Source organism: Anolis sagrei, chromosome 4, assembly GCF_037176765.1.
Source record: "Anolis sagrei isolate rAnoSag1 chromosome 4, rAnoSag1.mat, whole genome shotgun sequence".
In the NCBI taxonomy this organism is placed as follows: Eukaryota; Metazoa; Chordata; class Lepidosauria; order Squamata; family Dactyloidae; genus Anolis; species Anolis sagrei.
Window position 1 is genome coordinate 133,255,670 of NC_090024.1, and position 19,735 is coordinate 133,275,404.

General features: G+C 37.5%; 1 protein-coding gene across 1 annotated transcript in view; it reads right to left on the minus strand.

The window, feature by feature from the left end:
• DZANK1 (double zinc ribbon and ankyrin repeat domains 1) overlaps nucleotides 1-19,735 on the minus strand; it is a 38,621-nt gene that overhangs the window by 17,014 nt on the left and 1,872 nt on the right. Inside the window, exons 2-11 of the mRNA XM_060774276.2 lie at nucleotides 18,445-18,559; nucleotides 14,486-14,639; nucleotides 12,768-12,882; nucleotides 10,688-10,784; nucleotides 8,673-8,797; nucleotides 7,272-7,345; nucleotides 6,297-6,414; nucleotides 5,344-5,436; nucleotides 3,244-3,402; nucleotides 21-240 (exon numbers count right to left, since the gene is read on the minus strand). Coding sequence (XP_060630259.2) covers nucleotides 21-240; nucleotides 3,244-3,402; nucleotides 5,344-5,436; nucleotides 6,297-6,414; nucleotides 7,272-7,345; nucleotides 8,673-8,797; nucleotides 10,688-10,784; nucleotides 12,768-12,882; nucleotides 14,486-14,639; nucleotides 18,445-18,553 — 1,264 coding nt within the window. The 5' untranslated portion in view covers nucleotides 18,554-18,559. The remainder of the gene's footprint in view (nucleotides 1-20; nucleotides 241-3,243; nucleotides 3,403-5,343; nucleotides 5,437-6,296; nucleotides 6,415-7,271; nucleotides 7,346-8,672; nucleotides 8,798-10,687; nucleotides 10,785-12,767; nucleotides 12,883-14,485; nucleotides 14,640-18,444; nucleotides 18,560-19,735) is intronic.

The window sequence follows — 19,735 nt, forward strand, 5'->3', positions numbered from 1 at the left end:
AATATCAAACTTTTGTTTACCTCTTCCAGGACTGATAGCTGTGAACAGAGGGTTGTGATGGTGTATCTTACTATGCTTCTCCTTTTGAGAAATCAGATCAGATTCTTTCTTCTCCAGATGTTTGCTGGATGGATAGAACAAGCCAGTGGTTTGTGTTCCTTGTTCTTTTTTTCCTAATAAATCTGATCTTGATGTTGGCAATGAAACAAGTGATTGCTCCCAGGCCTGCAAGTTATCATTCTGTTAAAAGAGTTTAAATGATAAAACATATACTGTATTATCAAAATACATTAAAATTAGCTTCCTGTTTTTCTATATCAAATGGTTTAAAACTGTATCTAAAAACTGTATTTTCTGAGAACAGCCAGCATTTGCTGATATTTTACAACCTAAAGCAGCACCCATCGACATTCTTGTGAGGGTTCAGAATGCATTATATAGAACATTGTCACAATAATTAAAATATCCGTCTAAAGTGGATCACTCCTCTTTCTGCCAGCAGGCAAATATTATGTTATTAACCTTGCCCTTTGACTAATAACTAGCTTTTGGAAAAGGGTATTTAATGGGATTGCTGTATCAATATTATTTATGTATTTATTTATTTATATCATTTTTACCCTGCCCATATCTGCCCGAAGGCGACTCAGGGCAACGAACAATCGGCACAATTCGATGCCATATATAAAATACATACATCAATAAAAATAAAACATCACATTACGCTGTATCTAAAAACATCAAACTAGTGAACAATAAAACTTTTAAAACTACGTCGTCATATTCAGTCCCCATCCATTCCATCATCTTAGCCGTTCCTAGGTCGTTTTCCAATTCAGATTTATCTGATTAAGCTGAGGCTCCAAAAGCAGCTTGCTCGAAGAGCCAAGTTTTCAGTTTTTTTCGAAAGCTTAGGTGGGAGGGGGCCTATCTGATATCCTTGATCCCACCTGCTTGTGAACCATCTAGGGCTTTATAGGCTAAAGCCAGCACTTTGAATTGTGCCCGGTAGCAAACTGGCAGCCAGTGGAGCTGATGCAACAGAGGAGTTGTATGCTCCCTGAGCACCACTCCTGTCAGCAACCTGGCTGCTGCATGCTGGAACATTTGAAGCTTCCGAATAGTCTTCAAAGGCAACCCCACATAGAGCACGTTGCAGTAATCTATCCAGGATGTAAGTCCCTTATATGTTTTTAATGATTTTGAATTTGTAAAAATATATTTTAGCTGTATTTGTTTCCATCTGTAATATAAGCTACCTAAGGTTCATATTGTGAGAAAGCCAGGACAGACAGACAGACAGAGAGACAGACAGACACATATATATATAGAGAGAGAGAGAGACAGAGAGAGAGACATACACGCACGCACGCACACACACACACACACACACACACACACAGAGTTTGTAGCTAACAAACTGAGACTAACACTGGGTTACTGTGAGTTTTCTGGGCAATATGGCCATGTTCCAGAAACATTCCTTCCTGATGTTTCGCCCATATCTATGGCAGGTTCCTCAGAGGTTGTGAGGTTCTCACAACCTCTGAGGATGCCTGCCATAGATGTGGGCGAAACATTAGTAGAGAATGCTTCTGGAACATGGCCACACAGTCCGGAAAACTCATAGTAACTATGAAAATCTTCAACAACACACTAAGACTAACACTGTTAGTAGCCTAGTCAGTTTATAAATTAGACCCCTTCTACACCGCCATAAAAATCCATATTATCTGCTTTGGACTGGATTATATGACAGTGTAGACCAGTGGTTCTCAACCTTGGGTCCCCAGATGTTTCAGGCTTACAATTCCCAGAAATCCTAACAGCTGGTAAACTGGCTGGGATTTCTGGGAGTTGTAGGCCAAAAACATCTGGGGACCCAAGGTTGAGATGCACTGGTGTAGACTTATGCAATCCAGTTTAAAGCACATAATCTGGATTATTATCTGATTTGATAATCTGGATTATATGGCAGTGTAGAAGGGGCCTAAAATGAATTAGAGCTTTGACTCTGATTTTTGGCTGCTACAGTGCATCACTGAAAAAATTACCAGAACTTATTTTGCTTATTCAAAAAGGCAAAACTGTGTTTTACAAGATTTACATTTTTTTTTTACAATGTACAATTATGGGAGAAAATGGGAGACAAGATCAGGGTCTTGAATCTTGGATTGGTCAGACATCTGAGTAGGGATTGAAAAGGGAATTCTCTCCTTCATTATTGGTAAAATTACACAGATCCTTGTTTCTGAACATTGTGAGACCTTCTCTTCCACCACACTCACAGACATATCTGGCGGTAACTCAAGAGAGAGCCTTCACTGTAGCTGTTCAAAGTCTCTGGAACTCTGGAAAGGAGAGAGGAACCCTCGAGAGAAGCAGCTCTCAAAACTTTTCAGTAATGGAAACCTTCATAAGATGCCCCCCCCGAACCCCCTTCTTTCATCTATTCCTATTGCTTGAGTGTTTTGTATAATGTAGTAAGATTGGAAATAAAGAGAAAACATTTTAAATATAACCACAAATTTTTATTTTGGCACAAGAAAGTATCTGATATAACTACAAACATTTTTGGTATAGAATAATATTGGATTCATGCCTAAAATGATGAATGAAATTGTTTCATGTTTGCACTGAAAATAAGTTTTGAAAATGACAGCTGAAATTAAGGATGGGATTCAACTAAATTATTTTTTGGTATAAGCATAAGCTAAAAAGTCTGACTCCCATCGATGCACAGATACAAAGGGGAGCATTGCTTGGATAGCCTGTCTGCCTACTGGCAGCTATATGTCTATCAATCCTATCTAAAATTCATTCAGTGGCAAAGATTCAAAATTCATATTTATATCAGAGGTACATTAAATTTCAATAAGACCTGGCACAGACTTTCTAAAAAAGTTATAAAAGATTTTTCACTGAACACTTATGATGCTTTTGAGGAACCCTAGGATTCCACGGAACAGTCTGGGAACTGCTGCTCTAGGATAACTTTCCAGAAGCAGGGAAAGACTTGTTTCAAAATATCTTTGGGAACTGACAGTTTATTCATAATGTTGCCTCGTGGCTGGGAAAAAAGCAGAATACTAAAACTAAAACTAATAGTAAAAATTGCCCACATACTTGTTCTTTTTTTTCTTTTTGTAGCCATATGGGTTTGCTCTTATGACACAGATATAATGTTAGCCACTACATATTGTGATATATACATATTACTGCCATTTGTATGGAACAGTATACCTTGGAAATCCCTCTGTATTCTCTAGCAGTCAACTGTTGCATATCCTCAGAGCCCAGCCTGAATGAATGTTCAGCTTTGCAAATGCTGCAGAATCTACCATATGGATATTTGCTTGTGCCACATTTGAAACAAATAAATTTACATTGATGTTTCCCAGTCTGAAAAGAGACAAAAAAGAAAATCAAAACTGATTGTAGACTGAGCAATTATTCATAAATGTACACTGAGTCTGGGATCTGAAAAGGTTTACAAAAACTGCTTTGGAAATTAACTGTAGGCAACAAAGCAAGGAGACTTCATTATGCAAAACACCAAATGTCGGACTGTCATGGGATGCCTGCACCTCAACTCAGCAAACAGTATGGCAAAGAATACTGCCTTTGAGTGCTTAATACACATCATGAATACCAGCAACTAATAAGACATTTCCTGTATAATCCAATTTTGGCCTTTGAGTGCTTTTGAGTGCTTAATACACATCATGAATACCAGCGACTAATAGGACATTTCCTGTATAATCCAATTTTGGGGACATCTAGACTAGCAAACTGGAACAATAAAAAATTCTGAACAATTATCTACAGATAGGAATGGATATAGATGGGAAGGCCTGGAAAAAAAAACCCCAGAAAAATTGGGGGGGGGGGGGGGAGGGATACCCAGTTTTTTTTTTTCCCATTTCCCCCCAATTTTTCTGTTTTTTCCTCCAGGCCTTCCCATCTCTAGGAATGGATGACTTAACAAAACCATCAAACAGTAGAGTCATAACATGTGAAGTGCAAAAGGAAAACAAGCTACAGGTTGAATGCACATCACTTATCTGGAAATCTAAATTTCCAAAAACCTCCAAAACTCATTTTTTTTGCCCCCCGCTTTTGCTTTCCAGGTGAAGCCAGCAATGCTTCTGGTCATTTATCACTCAGATTCTTAACCTCTTTTAGCTGGCAGCTGTCTTCTGATTACTGAATGTACAGCAGAAAGTGCCTCATACAGAAGCAGCATTGTGGGGAGAGAAGTGGTTGGCAGAGAAGGGTGGTGGTTGAACAGAGAAGGGAGAGGGAGGGGGGCTGCTAAGCCTGAGGGAGGTTGCCCAGCTACTAAACAACCCATGTTCCCCCAAGCCAAGGTACTTTTCTGGAAGTACAATGGCACTGGGTGAAGGTGGCAAGGTGTGCTAATTGTGTGTAAGAGGCTTAAGAATGGGTACCATTAATAGCTTCCTAGGGTGACATGTTCAGTGTGGAGTACATTGCACCACGTTAAAACAATGGATATGACTCTTAATGAGACATGCCACTTTATCACAGGATGTCTAAGCCCCACACCACTGCAGAAATTATACTGTTTAGCTGAAATTGCACCAGCTGACATCCATAGGGAAGTAGCAGCCAATAATGAAAGGACCAAGACAGTGACATCTCTGGATCATCCTCTGTTTGGATATCAGGCAGAGTGCCAACACCTCAAATCAAGAATCAGCTTCCTAAGATCAGGAGAGATACTCGCAGGAATACCTCAATAAGAGAGAGTCCAATAGAGGCAGGTTAAAACTCAGCAGCTTAACCAATGGCTGAGACTGAATGAGAAACTTCCTCCTGGGCACACAGAAGATTGGGTGACTTGGAAGGCGCTGAACAGGCGCTCCGGCAACATGAGATGCAGAGCTAACCTTAAGAAATGAGGCTACAAAGTGGAGTCCACTGCATGCGGGAACAAACCACAGACCACCTACTACAATGCAACCTGAGCCTTGCCACATGCACAATGGAGGACCTTCTCACAGCAACACCAGAGGTACTCCAAGTGGCCAGCTTCTGGTAAAAGGACATTTAGCATAATACCAAGTTTTTAAACACTATTTGTTTTTTTTAAGTATATGTTAAGTGTACCCTCAACTCGCCTCTGACATGATAAATAAATGACTTCCTAACCATCCAACCATTTCAATTTCCACAGTAAAGTTCTAAGTGTATTTTGTCCAGGTCTTTTTATCTGACCATGCTCAATACAAACATTGTTATCGACTGGCATTCAAGTTTTAAACAGAAACGTAATTTTTTAAGACTGCTTATGTTTATTTTGTGAAAAAATCTTCATACCCTTTGCTCTTCATGTAGATGGCTGTCACAGATGACACACTGTTTAATGTGAACTGGATTTTCTGCTCCACAGACACAGCACAGTACTTTGCCCTTTTCAAATACAAAACAAGCACGTTTCACTTAAACTTTAAAAATACGAATGCCAGCAATAGATGCAAGATGAACCAGCCATTATTGTTCTTTTTACTACAGCAAAGCATCATCCTTCTACTACTCGTTCAAGAACTGCTTTTGTATTATTCTTTCTTTTAGTACTGAAGCTCATTATCAAACACAGATTCCAGGATCTTTATTGAATTCAGCTGTGTCCAGGATCAACTGTGTACATCTGCTGATGGATGAAAGCATACCATAAAGTCATTCCCATCTGCACATGGTTCTTGCACATTCAGTATCTACTCTGGAGGCCCAGAAATCCTCTATCATGGTAGTTTTTTTAGCTAACACAGAGGGTTGAGTAAAAGTAGTGGGTATGTTGGAACTGCATGGGGAAGAATTCACCTCTGTCTGATGATTTTATTTCTCCATTCACACAGCCTGTCACTCCTTCCCTGTCACTAACCATGGCATATGTTCTGTATCAAAAACTAGAGCTGGTGTGGTCTATCCAATGCAATTTTCTGAATCAGCACCCCAAACCAAATGTAAAGTAAACCAAAAACTGATTCGTAACCCTTTTGGTAGTCTCTGATTAAAGTGGTCCCTGGTAAAGTGGTCCCTGGCCAAAAAAAAAAAAAAAAGGTTGGGAACCATTGGTTTAAAGCCTTCAGAGATCTATAAGAATCCTGTAAGTAAAATATGATAGATCTGCCACCAAATCCATGACATAGCCCTGTTGGAAAGGATTTATCTAAAATTTTCAAATTAACATTCTTCTTGGAAAGTGTAATATACTGATACTGACTAAATTTTTAAACAGAGGATTCCATGTTATAGTTTCTATTACTGACCTTCACATCTGCAGGAGGTAGAGTGCTGCATTTAGGCACTGATGGAATCAAAAAGCCACATCCTTGACAGAAATAAGAATTCAGATCAGATGACTGAGGAGTTAAGCATTGTACACGCCTAGGAAAAAACAAAAAATCAGATTGAAATTAGCTTGTGGGAATTACTCAACTAAGAATAACATAAAGGATTCCACCATGAAAAATCTAACATTACTACATGTTTTAGTTACTAGATATATACCCCAGTAAAGGGCCCCGGATGAAGTGAGCTAGCTTTGTTAGTGTAGCACTCTGAGAACAGCCAAAAGATGTGAGACTATTTATTTTTTAGACTTAGGATACTAGCATAGCTGTGCTGGACTAGGCATTAAGAGAAAAATACAATTGCTTAAAACTACAGTCAAGTATACTTTGGGTCCATGCTATGGTGATATATCTAAATTGTTGGGCTGAGAACCTAGTTTTCTGCAGATGAAGAATTAAAGGATCTGGGGGCAGAAGACAGAAACATACGTGATTATAGGATCAGATGTACATAAACTGAAGCCTCACGCAATAAGGTATGTTGAGGTTTATGGCACAAAGCGACTAGACTATTAATATACCAAAAGCAGAAGAAACTGGGACATACAAATTGGAGGTCAGTGAGGCAAGAAAGTCTGCAATACTGTTTGGTGCAGTTAGTTGATCAGGATGAGGGAATTACTTGGAGAAGGAGGTTTTATAAGGTCTCTCCCCGTTTATAGGGGCAGTCACTCCTATTCAGGCTATGGGATCAGTTGGCAGTATTAGCTAGAGGGACCCTTGACATTTACAGCCTAGTCTTACTGACTGGCTCGAGAACTGGATTTTTAGTAAATATGAAAGAAATTGTGAAAAGCTGATTGATGTAAGCCAAGATTCAAGACCACTTTCAGCATCTTACAAGATAGTATGCTATGACTCCACATGTTTAAAAATACGCAAATCACGTACTTGGCGAAATCTGTTTCTCTCTGAATTCTCAGTTCCTGAGCACTTGTAGGTTTTCTACTATTGCCCACAGAATACTAAAAAAAACAACAACAAAAAACAGGGTAAAATATCAATGTCTCTATAAAAACAAGCACCGTAAGTGGTAAAATGCATTATTCAATCATTTCAGACAAATAGTATTAATTGTGTACATCAAGGATAATCCCCAGCTTGGATGCCAATTTAGTACTTTGTTAAATGGGCCAATTCAAATTAGATGTATTCAAATTTGACTTCAGTTCTGAACCCGAGATTTTGGAATTCAAATCTTTTAACTGAATATCATCGAATTCTGTTTGTCAAAACTGCATAGAATACTCTGTTTTGTCAAATTCATTTCAGTCAACAAGTCTTTAAAAAGGAAAACTCTCTGGGTTGCTGTGGGTTTTCTGGGCTGTATGGCCATGTTCCAGAAACATTCTCTCCTGACGTTTCGTCCAAATCTATGGCAGGCATCCTCAGAGGTTGTGAGGTCTGTTGGAAACTAGGCAAGTGAGGCTGTGGAAATGTCCAGGGTGGGAGAAATAACTTTTGTCTCCTTGAGGCATGTGTGAATGTTGCAATTGGCCACCTTGATTAGCATTTAATGGCCTTGCTGCTTCAAAGCCTGGCTTCTTCCTGCCTGGGCAGGAATCCTTTGTTGAGAAGTGTTAGCTGGCCCTGATTGTTTCATGTTAAGAATTCTGTTTTTTGAGTGTTGCTCGTAATTTACTGTCCTGATTTCAGAGTTTTAAATACTGGTAGCCAGATTTTGTCCATGTCCATGGTTTCCTCCTTTCTGTTGAAATTTCCCACATGTTTGTGGATTTCAATGGCTGTATAGTCTGACAAGGTGATACTTAGAGTGGTTCAGCATTTCTGTGTTCTTAAATAATTGGCTGTGTCCAGGTTGGTTCATCAGGTGCTCTGCTATGGATGACTTCTCTGATTGAATTAGTCTGCAGTGCCTTTCATGTTCCTTGATTCGTGTTTGGGCAATGCTGTATTTGGTCTACCGTATACCATGCAGGTGTGGACAAGTCTACACAGTGGCTTATGTGGAGTGTCATATCTTTCCAGTGGTATACCCAGCTGGTTTCAATATTGAGCAGGTAAGCTGTTTAATTGCTATACACTGACCAGCCAGTGGGTCAACCAATGGTTGGATCCAGATCCATGCTGGAACCAAGCTCCATTAACTGTAATAAAGACAGTTTTGGCCAGTTTTATACAAACCAAAGCTTGAATAACTACTGCTAAGAAGAGCTCCAATTGCCATTTACTTCACATTTTAAAAACTGCATTACTTTAATTGATTTATCTGGGTAACATAAATGCTCATTCTTTTTCTCTAATACTGGAACCAACAAATTGCTGTTTTACCTGTGACTGAGGCCTAAACACAGTGGAGTCAGACTCTTCTCTGTTACTTGTGGCACTCAAGTAATTTTTCATCAAATCTGGCCCACTGAGATGCAAGGGCATGACTCCTTTTCCTTCTGACAAACCTAGAATTTCATACACATTTCAGTGTAAAACATGGTATTCCTCTGGCCAGCCTGTTCTAGGAATTTATGATAGACATTTCATCACTGAACAGATTTATTTATACTAATATTAATGGAAAGTATAAATGAAAGAACCTGCATTTCAATGATTATGTATGACTCTCTTCAATGTTTATTAAATGGTTTAAGAAGAGTACTAAAATACAATGTAATCCAGTGTTGTCATTCACATATTCATTCAATGGATGTTGTCAAGACCTGCTGATGTCACACAGAAATGATCTCAAAAGGGAAACAGAGACAAAATGAGTCTTGAGATGGCAACTCAAGTGAGCAGCTCCCTCACCTCCATTATGTGCACAAACATGTAGCAGAATGTCATATGGAAATATGACAAAAATATTCATAGATGCAGCAGCTATACTTTTCCCAATAATAACAATAACAGTAATAATATACATCACATAGTCCTCAACACTTGGGAAACCAGCATAGTGATCCTGTTTGCTGTGTACTAACATTGCTGTGTATCTAATAAATCTAATAATAATAATAATAATAATAATAATAATACTTTTTTGTCCATCTCTCCTTGGGGCTTGAGGTGGGGCGCAACATTGTTAAAACAACAAAATACACGATATGCAAAGTCAAAATGCAGATTAAAATTCACTGAAAAAAACAGATTAAAATTCACAATATTCCAGAAATGCACACTGTTCAATTTTGATTACAATCATTACTATTTTGAGAATGAGTTTCTATGCAATAATGAAGCTTTGTAAATAAAATGAACATTTGAAACCACAAGGTTTTAGGAACACTATGATTTTCACTAAGACTGCCATACTCTTTTAAAAATTCTCTTAACTAACAAAGGGTGTCTATTTTAACATCTGAATGCATGAGAAAGGCATGGAAAGAAATCTGGAAAGATATACGTAAAAGGAGACTGACCTAGCATAGTTTGCTATCTGAAGTACAGCACTACTTTTCATCCCTGTATTTATGTCTCGCCAAGCAGAATGGTAATGCTGAAGAGCCAGTATAGTTATAGGGCATGTAAAAAGGTCAGTGCAACTGGTGCCAAACTTAAGTCTAAATGCTTAAACCCAGATTCAAGTAATACTATTCTAGTTTCATGTATATGACTTTTTTTCATGTCAGGAGCAACTTGAGAAACTGTAAGTCACTTCTGGTGTGAGAGAATTGGCTGTTTGCAAGGACGTTGCCAGATGTGTTACCATCCTGTGGGGGGCTTCTCTCAATTCCCCACATGGGAAGCTGGAGGTGACAGATGAGAGCTCACCCCGCTCCACTGACATTTCAGTCAGCAGGCCTGCTGGCACAAGAGTTAAACCCATTACACCACCTGGGGCTCCTTATGTATATGACTGTTGATATGGAGGCCCTTTTTACGCTGGTATATAAAATCTAGATTATCTGCTTTGAACTGGATTATATGGCAGTGCAGACTCATATAATCCAATTCAAAGCAGATAATATGGATTATCTGCTTTGAGAATCTGGATTATATGGCAGTGTTGAAGGGATCTGAGGGCATGTCTACACCTCACTCTTGCCTGACTCTTTCTCATCTTATAGAGTCCAATTTACTAATTACCATGGTAGTACTAATGTAAATTAAAATGATAATATCTAAGTTTAATAACATAAAAACACATGGGGACACAGAAGGGAACGTGTTCAGAAAGTTATAATAAAGTTCCTAAAGCAAAACATTTGAAGTCTAAATCCAGTGAGGAAGTCACAGTGAACAACTGCCCTTCTGAGATTTTTGTGGTATTTCACTTTAATTAAAATCATTTTATCACATTAATTAACAATGATTTAAGAGTTGCATTTAATTTAAAATATTCTGGTAGTTACCTTGCAGTTCCTCTGCTCCAGTACTGCAATGAAGTTTGCTTTTCATGTTCACTTTGTTCTTTCTTAGACTTAAATCAGAGAATCCATTTTCCACTTCCTAAAAATTAAAAATCTATTACGCACACACGGATGTTCACAGAATACTGATTTCACACTCTTGTACATATTAACTATTCTAAGAAATTCTCTAACCAGTATGTTTTAACAGCAACTCTGATGGATTCTGAGAATAATTGTATAAGTTGGACAGAAGCAAGGTACAAGAAACAGTCAGCTTGGATTTTGATAAATGGTGAATTAACTAATGTATGTAAAATTCAAATATTAAAGAAAGTGAAATAGGTATAATTACAGCTGATAAAAATTCAACTTACTTTCAATACAATTACTTTAAGACATAGATCTGCAGAGATGAGATAAACAAGGTATCCTTGCTTGGAAGAATCTCAGCGATCAAAATGAACATTTTGCTTTGAAAGTTACTACTTTTTCAGAGAGTACTGATTTTGTCAAACGATATATCATTTAAAAATTGGTAAAAGGGAAACTAAAAGATTTGCCAAGATTTATATGGCAAGGAAAAAAGCCAAGAGTAAGATTTAAAGTTGTTGAGGGTGAGAAACAAAGAGAAGTTCCTGATTTACCAGACTTGAAAACATATTTTATTGTTTACTGTTTAGCTAAACTTGCTGACCGAAAGGTCGCAGGTTCAAATCTGGGGAGCAGCGTAAGCTTCTGCTGTCAGCCCCAGCTTCTGCCAAGCTAGCAGTTTGAAAACATGCAAATGTGAGTAGATCAATAGGTATCGCTCCAGCAGGAAGGTAACGGCACTCCATGCAGTCATGCTGGTCACATGACCTTGGAGGTGTCTATGGACAACGCTGGCTCTTCGGCTTAGAAATGGAGATGAGCACCACACCCCAGAGTCGGACATGACTAGACTTAATGTCAGGGGAAAACCTTTACCTTTACCTTCAGTTCAGCTTAGAGCAGTGGTTCTCAACCTGGGGTCCCCAGATGTTTTTGGCCTACAACTCCCAGAAATCTCAGCCAGTTTGTCAGCTGTTAGGATTTCTGGGAGTTGTAGGCCAAAAACATCTGGGGACCCCAGGTTGAGAACCACTGGCTTAGAGGGTAGATAATGCTAGACTCTTTTGTTAAATTTGGAAAAATATGAACTGAGGTATGGATGGTATGGCTTTTTGTGGTGCAATAAGTTAAAAACAAACATTGATTTAAGTAATCATTATGTGAGATATATCATTAAGAGATTTCAGAATAGAAACAAACGCAGGCAATGCACAAAGATTCCATATAAGCTTTTAATCGAATAGATAAGAAGGCGAGTTAGATTTGTGGAACTTACAAAAATGGTTAATACTAGAAAATTATCAACATACATTTACGATGCAAGGGGAGGTAAAAGGTGTGGGGATATGAGTTGCAATGGTGAAAAGATTTTTTAAAAAGTTTTGGTTCTGAGGGAAAAAACTGAAAATGAGACTAAGCTTAGTTGTGATGATGACCATTTAGTTTCTAAAATGTACAAAATGTTGCAAATAAAGTTGAAGGAAGAACAAGTTAAAGAATGTATGACAAAATGGATCAAAATGGTATCCGATCCTAGTATGATTATCTAGAGGTGCATCTACACTGTAAAATGAATGCACCACCTTAAGTATCATGGTTCATTGCTACAGAATCATGGTAGTTATAGTTTGGAGAGGCACCAGTACTCTATGATTTTCAGTGGATGCTTGCAAACTGTTCCTTTTGTGTAATCCCAGGTCAGAATGCAAATATGATACCTTAATCAATGAAAACTTGCTGTGCATGTTTGTGGATCCATGGTATGTGTAAAAGTTTGCAGTAGGAATATCTGACATACATTTTTGACAAGAGAATTATAATGACTTATTTGAATATCTGGGTTTCTAGTACTACCTGATATTTTTCTAAATTAACCTCACTGGATCTTCACAACAAAAATGAAGACATTTTAAAGACCTGGTATTATAAGATCTTTATATTTAAATGTGTTATATTTTTTGCCATCCACTTTATCATTTTTATAACTCACCAGTCCAGAAATATCTTCTAAGGATTTCTCGTTGTCTCCATTAATTACATGGATGTTTGGAGCACAATATTTTACTAAAAATATTTTTGTAACAATGGCACTCTCTCTGTAGTCCCTGTAATTGAAGAATCAAGAAATCCTAGATGAGTCCTGTTGATTTAGTAACTCAACCTACCAACCATAACAAATATCCCACTAGTGCAGGGGTCCTCAAACTAAAGCCATTTACCCGGCCCTTGCTCAGGGTCAACCTAAGTCTGAAACTACTTGAAAGCACACAACAAGAATCCTTTCTCATCAGCCATACACAGGCCCACACTTCCCATTGAAATACCAATACGTTTATATTTGTTAAAATTGTTCTTCATTTTAATTATTGTATTATTTTTAAGCGATTTTTGCACTACAAATAAGATATGTGCAGTGTGCATAGCAATTCATTCGTGTTTTTTTTTTTCCAAATTATAATCTGGCCCTCCAACAGTTCGAGGGACTGTGACCTGGTCCTCTGTTTAAAAAGTTTGTGAACCCCTGCACTAGGGGCTCAAAACACATTTTGTTCTATGTTGGGATTTACAGGGTATAAGTGTAAAATGGAAACAACACTTATGCTGTTTGAATCTGGCATGTTCACAAGTTGTGCCAATGTGCTATATATAAGGGTTTATGATATCAAGGTATTTATCATGATATTCCATAATATAATAACAATTTATTTATTTATTTATTACATATACTTGTATATTTCATATACTTGCTTGATCCTGTCTTTCATGTTTATTATGGTTAACAAGATTTTTTTAAAAAAACGCATCAAATTAAAGTCAATCAAGAAGTTTTTAAGAGCCGAAATCTGGAAGGTTATCTGTCCTATAATTAAGTGTTCTTTTACTCCACAACAGTACTGTTGACACAGAAATCTCATATAGCTAACAAAAAATACCATAAAGACTCAGACTCTCAAGCATTAGAAGGACATTAAATGAGTTCTTATATCTGATGTTGGTGGTGACAGCATCGGTTCAAGGGGGTGGTTTCTAGTAGTGGAATTATGCATATAAAGTTTAGCACAGCAACCATAGGGATCTCTTTAAAAAACCTTTAAAAATCTCTACACAGCGTCCCCAAGTATGTGCAATGTATCATTTTGCAGTACTACATGACTGTCAGGCATGTAGCCAGGGGGGGAGCTTGGGGGGCTTCACCCCCCCCCCCCAAATTCTCATGGTGGTTCGTGAAAAGGCCTTACTGGTATATTATTTAAACTTATATGTTTATTCATATCATGATCTGATCACCATGCTCAATATATCCCATATGCATGGGGGTATTGGGGTAACGATACAAAAGGTTTGCTAGGGTAGACCCTTTTTTACTCAGACTCAGCCCCCCCCCCCCGCCCCGAATCAAACTCAGCTCCCCCCGAAACAAAATCCTGGCTACGGGCCTGATGCCTGTATAGTCATTTAGAAGCCAAAGAGAAGAACGGAACAATGGTCATATATGTGATGTGTTTGTTTTCAACACAAAAATAACAAATAGCACATAACTTGAGTTGCTTGTGTATAAAACATATCAAATGAAATATCTGTAAAAGTTAAATGCCTATGCTGATTTCCATCTTCCACTTTTCTGATAAGCTAGCTCAAGTTTTATACCAAGCAAAGACTATATTTTCCTTCATTTGAAAGATACATTAGATTGGGATGTTCCCTTACTTTGTGACTGCCAGAGCTTTCACTGTTATTTTTCCATCTGGTAATGTGATTGGTTCCTTATACATAAATGTATTGTCATCTCTGTAACCAAGTCTTCTAAAGATTTGTGGTTTACTTCCATCAATAGTATAATATATTGTAACATCAGGGGTATCTGGAAGACACAAAAATTAAAGATACCACGTTCTTTCATCTCCAAAAGGAATTACAATTCATAGAATAATAGAATCATAGAGTTGGAAGAGATCACATGGACCATTTAGTTCAACCCACTGCTATGCATGAATGGCACAATTGAAGCATTCCTGACAGATGGCCATTAAGCCTCTGTTTAAAAGTCTCCAAAGGAGCCTTTACTACACTCCGAAGCAAAGGGTTCCACTGCTGAACATTTTTAAAAGAAATGAATGCATGAAAAATTAATTCGAATTTAATTCTACCTCCTAAGAATACATTTAAGGGTATTTAGGGGGAAGATAGTAAGTTTGGGGGGGGGGTAGATTCTTGGTCTATTAGGAGATAATAGAGGCCCCTCCCCCTTCTGGCACCAACGACTGCTCTGGCCAGAGAGAAGACAGAGGGGAGCAGAAGACACTGCCATCTTGTCTTTACTAATAATATAATATAGTATATTGTATATACGTATAATATTTATAATATTATAATGTAATACACTATAATACTAGTAATAATAATTCAATATTATAATTTTAATTATATATTTAATTACATGTAATATTACTAATAATATTACAATATAATGGTATAGTGCAATATAGTAATATATACTGATATTGTACTTTGCTAATAATATAATATATTGTATGAAAATATATATTGTAAGCCGCTCTGAGTCCCCTTCGGGGTGAGAAGGGCGGCATATAAGCGCCGTAAATAAATAAATAAATAAATAAATAAATAATGACATCACTAATGATTTAGAGGTTTCAAGTATGTAATTATTTTGTTACAGATAAACTAAACTCTTAACTTCTACAAGATTTCTTGGAATTTATTGAAGGAATAGTAGCTACCATTAAGTTCCATTCCAGTCTGGAGAAAAGGGCCATCTTTCTTAGCTCAGAACAATTTATTTGAATGACCATGGTTTGTTTGTTTTTTGGTCTGATTGAATGACCCTTGGCTCCTCCTGCAATTTAGTCTGCTAATTAAATGGCAGACTAACTGATTGAAAAGCTATAAATGGAGAACAATGGGTAAGCCAGAGATAAAGGGAAAGGCAAGCTATGAACGATAGAGATTCCTTTTTAGTTTTTCTTTTACAGTGGAGGTATGTAAGCCTTATAGACTTTTTAGGAATGAAAACTCATGTCCATGTGAGTTTGGATAAGGAACAGTCTGGATAAGGGCAAACAAATTGAAATTGAATCCAGTCAGGATGGAGGTACTCCTAGTCAGTCGAAAGGCCGAACAGGGTATAGGGTTACAGCCTATGTTGGACGGGGTTACACTCCCCCTGAAGACAAAGGTTTACAGCTTGGGAGGCTCCTAGATTCATCACTGAGCCTGGAACCCCAGGTTTCAGCAGTGGCCAGGAGAACATTTGCACAATTAAAACTTGTGCGCCGGTTGCACCCATACCTTGAGAAGCCAGACTTGGCGACAGTGCTCTATGCTCTTGTTACATCTCGAGTAGACTACTGCAACACACTCTACATGGGGCTGCCTTTGGAGACTGTCCAGAAGCTCCAAGTAGTCCAATTAGCGGCATACTGGAGTGGTGTACAGGGAGCATATAACCCCCCTGTTATGTCAGCTCCACTGGCTGCCAGTTTGCTATTGGGCCCAATTTAAAGTATTGGCTTTGGCCTATAAAGCCCTAAACGGTTCTGGTCCAACTTACCTGTCTGAATGTATCTCCCTTTATGAGACAACTAGAGCTTTAAGATCTGCTGGAGAGCCCTTCTTTAGGTCCCACCCCCTTCGCAAGTGCAACTGGTGGAGATGAGAGACAGGATCTTCTCAGTGGTGGCTCTTCGGCTGTGGAACTCCCTCCCCAATGACATTAGGCTGACCTCACCCCTCCTGTACACAGGCATTCAGGAAGTAGGGTAACACGGAATCCGACCTCAACCTAACAGTCTGAACAATGTCTATGGGAAACCCAAGGAGTATGGAAATCATGACTTAATACTTTGTATGTTTTTAATCTGTTTACTGTATCTATATGTTTTAACTGTTTTATAATATAATATGTTTATTGTAAGCCACTCTGAGACCCCTTCGGGGTGAGAAGGGCAGGGTATAAATATAGTAAATAAATAAATAAATGTGGACAGGATATAGTTGGCTAGTTTCTTCTTTCTATTTTGACTGTATGCTACACTAATCCATTCCCAGTTCTAAAAAAACCCTATAGCTGAAGCTGCTGTCTATTGTTGACAGGCTACCATGGATGAAAATCTAAATGATGTTCTGTCCCAGTATTATGTGATCTATGCTGCTTTCATAGACACTTGTTTTCCTCATCCAATATAGTGAGCACAGAACGCTGGCAGCATTAAAATTCATTAAAAAATCTTAGTGGATCAGGTCACATACACAAACAGTGATATAAACCAATTATTCACAGCAAACTGTGTGTCTCATCATAAAAGGCCAGTTAATCAAAAAACAAAAAAGTATATCACCTATAATAGAACATAAGATGGAAGCATAAGCCAGCATCTGAATCATGCAATATTCCTGTGTCCAATTTTGTGTCTTGTAACTAAGTCATAATTTCAGGAGACCCATAGAGGTGTCAGTTTGTTACAATCCACGGTTTGGGATGTGCTAGACTTTTAAACATTGCAATTTTTACCTAAACACATCTATGTACAGTATAGGTTTATGTAGTTTAAACTGTTTTAATTGAACTTGTTTTAATCATTTTATTTATTTAATATGTCAATAATTTGTTGCATTTTTATCACAATTCTCTTATTTTCAGATTACGTTGTAAACTGTTTTGCACTCCAAACCATGGAAAATTGTATGTTTTAGTTTTTACAAAAAATAAATTGATTACAAGTAACATGTTATTTGTAAATAAACTCTGCCAAGCTTTGAATATATATATATATATATATATATATACATACATACATACATACATACATACACACACACAGAGAGAGAGAGAGAGAGAGCAGGAACCTATGGTTTTGTAGTAGCTTATGGATTGGATGATCCCTTGGAAAAATTAAAGAGATTTATGTTTTGTCACAATGGTGATAGTGGAAAGTTGTGATTTATGATTTTTTTTAAAAAAAACAATGTAAATGAAATGTGATTTGATAGTAGTTTAGAAAGTTCCCATGCAATTTAAAGAACAACAACAACAGTTATCGAAGTGTATTCATTTTAATTATATTGGACCTCACAAGCGGAAAAGAAAAGAAGATTTATAGTAAAGGTAAAAATATACTAGAAGCTTTGGGTGAAAAGAAAAAAAAGCTATTGAACCCAGAGCCTAAATAGTAGAGAGAAATAAGTTCCCTTGATACTGATGGAAAGATCTCTGGATGAGGAAGTTGGGTGTCATTGACAATCTCATGCAGCATTGTCATTTGCTCATGGATTCCTCACAGGACAGATTGAAGCTAAAAAAATAAGTATACTGTCTATAAGCCCATCACATAATTAAATGCAAGTGTAACGTATACAACAATGCTAAAGCCTAATACATAAGAATGTACATGGCAGCAGAAAAAATTAAACAGAGAAAGAAAAACATAATTATAATCCATTGCAGAGATATGTAAAGGAAATGGAAGAAGACATATGAGAAAGCTGTTTTTTAAACAAATTGTTTATTGCTTCCAATAATTTTCCTGTTAGGTTGAAAGATATTTTAAAGACAAAAATGACAAGCAAAATAAAAACAAGAATTAACAAAATGAATATTAAGTTGTATATTTATCAAATATGTGAAGAGATTTATAGCATGCATGTACCTGATTTAAACTCTACAAGTGTATTTGTATCTATTTCATGTTTGGCATTTCCTGATGTCGAGATACGAAGTGGTATAACTTGAGGCACTAGGATGGAGCCAGCAGTCATTTTTTCCTACAATTGTTTTTAAAAAACCAAAAGAAAAAAAACCCATAAATAAACATAGTACAGCAAGGAAAATTTAAGTCAATAAATCCAACTGAAGGATTTATCTACATTACCCCTCTGGGAATAAGGGCCCTTCTATACTGACCATATAATGCAGTTCAAATTTGCCTCCTCAAATTGCAAATTCCAAGACCCCATACAATGTTCCCAGGGTAGTTAAAGTAGAATAATAACATAGTATAATGTCATTAGTTTTTCTACAAGCACACACTGTATATTACACACAGCTAGAATTTTGAACTGTTGGTTCTTTCTGGGCCCTTCCACACAGCCATATAACCTAGAATATCGAGGCAGAATAACCCACAATATCTGCTTTGAGCTGGAATATCTGAGTCCACACTGCCAGATACCCCAATTCAAAGCAGAAAATGTGGGATTTTATTCAGCTGTGTGGAAGGGGCCTCACTCTGCTGCTATTTCTGAACCATGTTAGCCCAGAGAAACATTCTGGAAAACTTTGTATCCTTTGGGACTGACCTAATTAAATAAAAGTTTTCTGAAGGAGTTTAAGTTCCAAAAGGCTGTCTTAAAACCAGATTGAAAGGAATGTAGGGCCCCTTTCACACAGCTGAATAAAATCTCACATTTTCTGCTTTGAACTGGAATATATGGCAGTGTGGACTCAGATAACCCAGTTCAAAGCAGATATTGTGGGATTTTTCTGCCTTGATATTCTGGGTTATATGGCTGTGTGGAAGGGCCCCATATCATTACTATTCAGGAAAACCTAAAGTTGAACTCCTATATTTTCAAGTCACTTGCCCCTAAATTGTGGCCTAACAATTATACGGTTTTTATCCATGGGTTCTCCTCCACTTCTTCAAAGCTACTGGTGTCATACAGCTTCTTTGTGCATTTTATTTTGGGAGCTATGGCATGGCATGAGTTTTTTCAACTCCAAGGAGCTTTGGGAAGCCAAGCAAGCAGCCGAAACACCTTAAAGAAGAGCTTTCCAAAGATTTAATGCTGGTGACACATCTTTTTAGACAGGTATCATTTCATAACATAGTAATTCAGTTTTACTAGCAATCAACTCCTTGTAAGAGACGTAGAAACATACATGTCATAACAAAAATGGGCATTGTTCCATTATCAGGGCAGAAACCATTAGGGGCCACG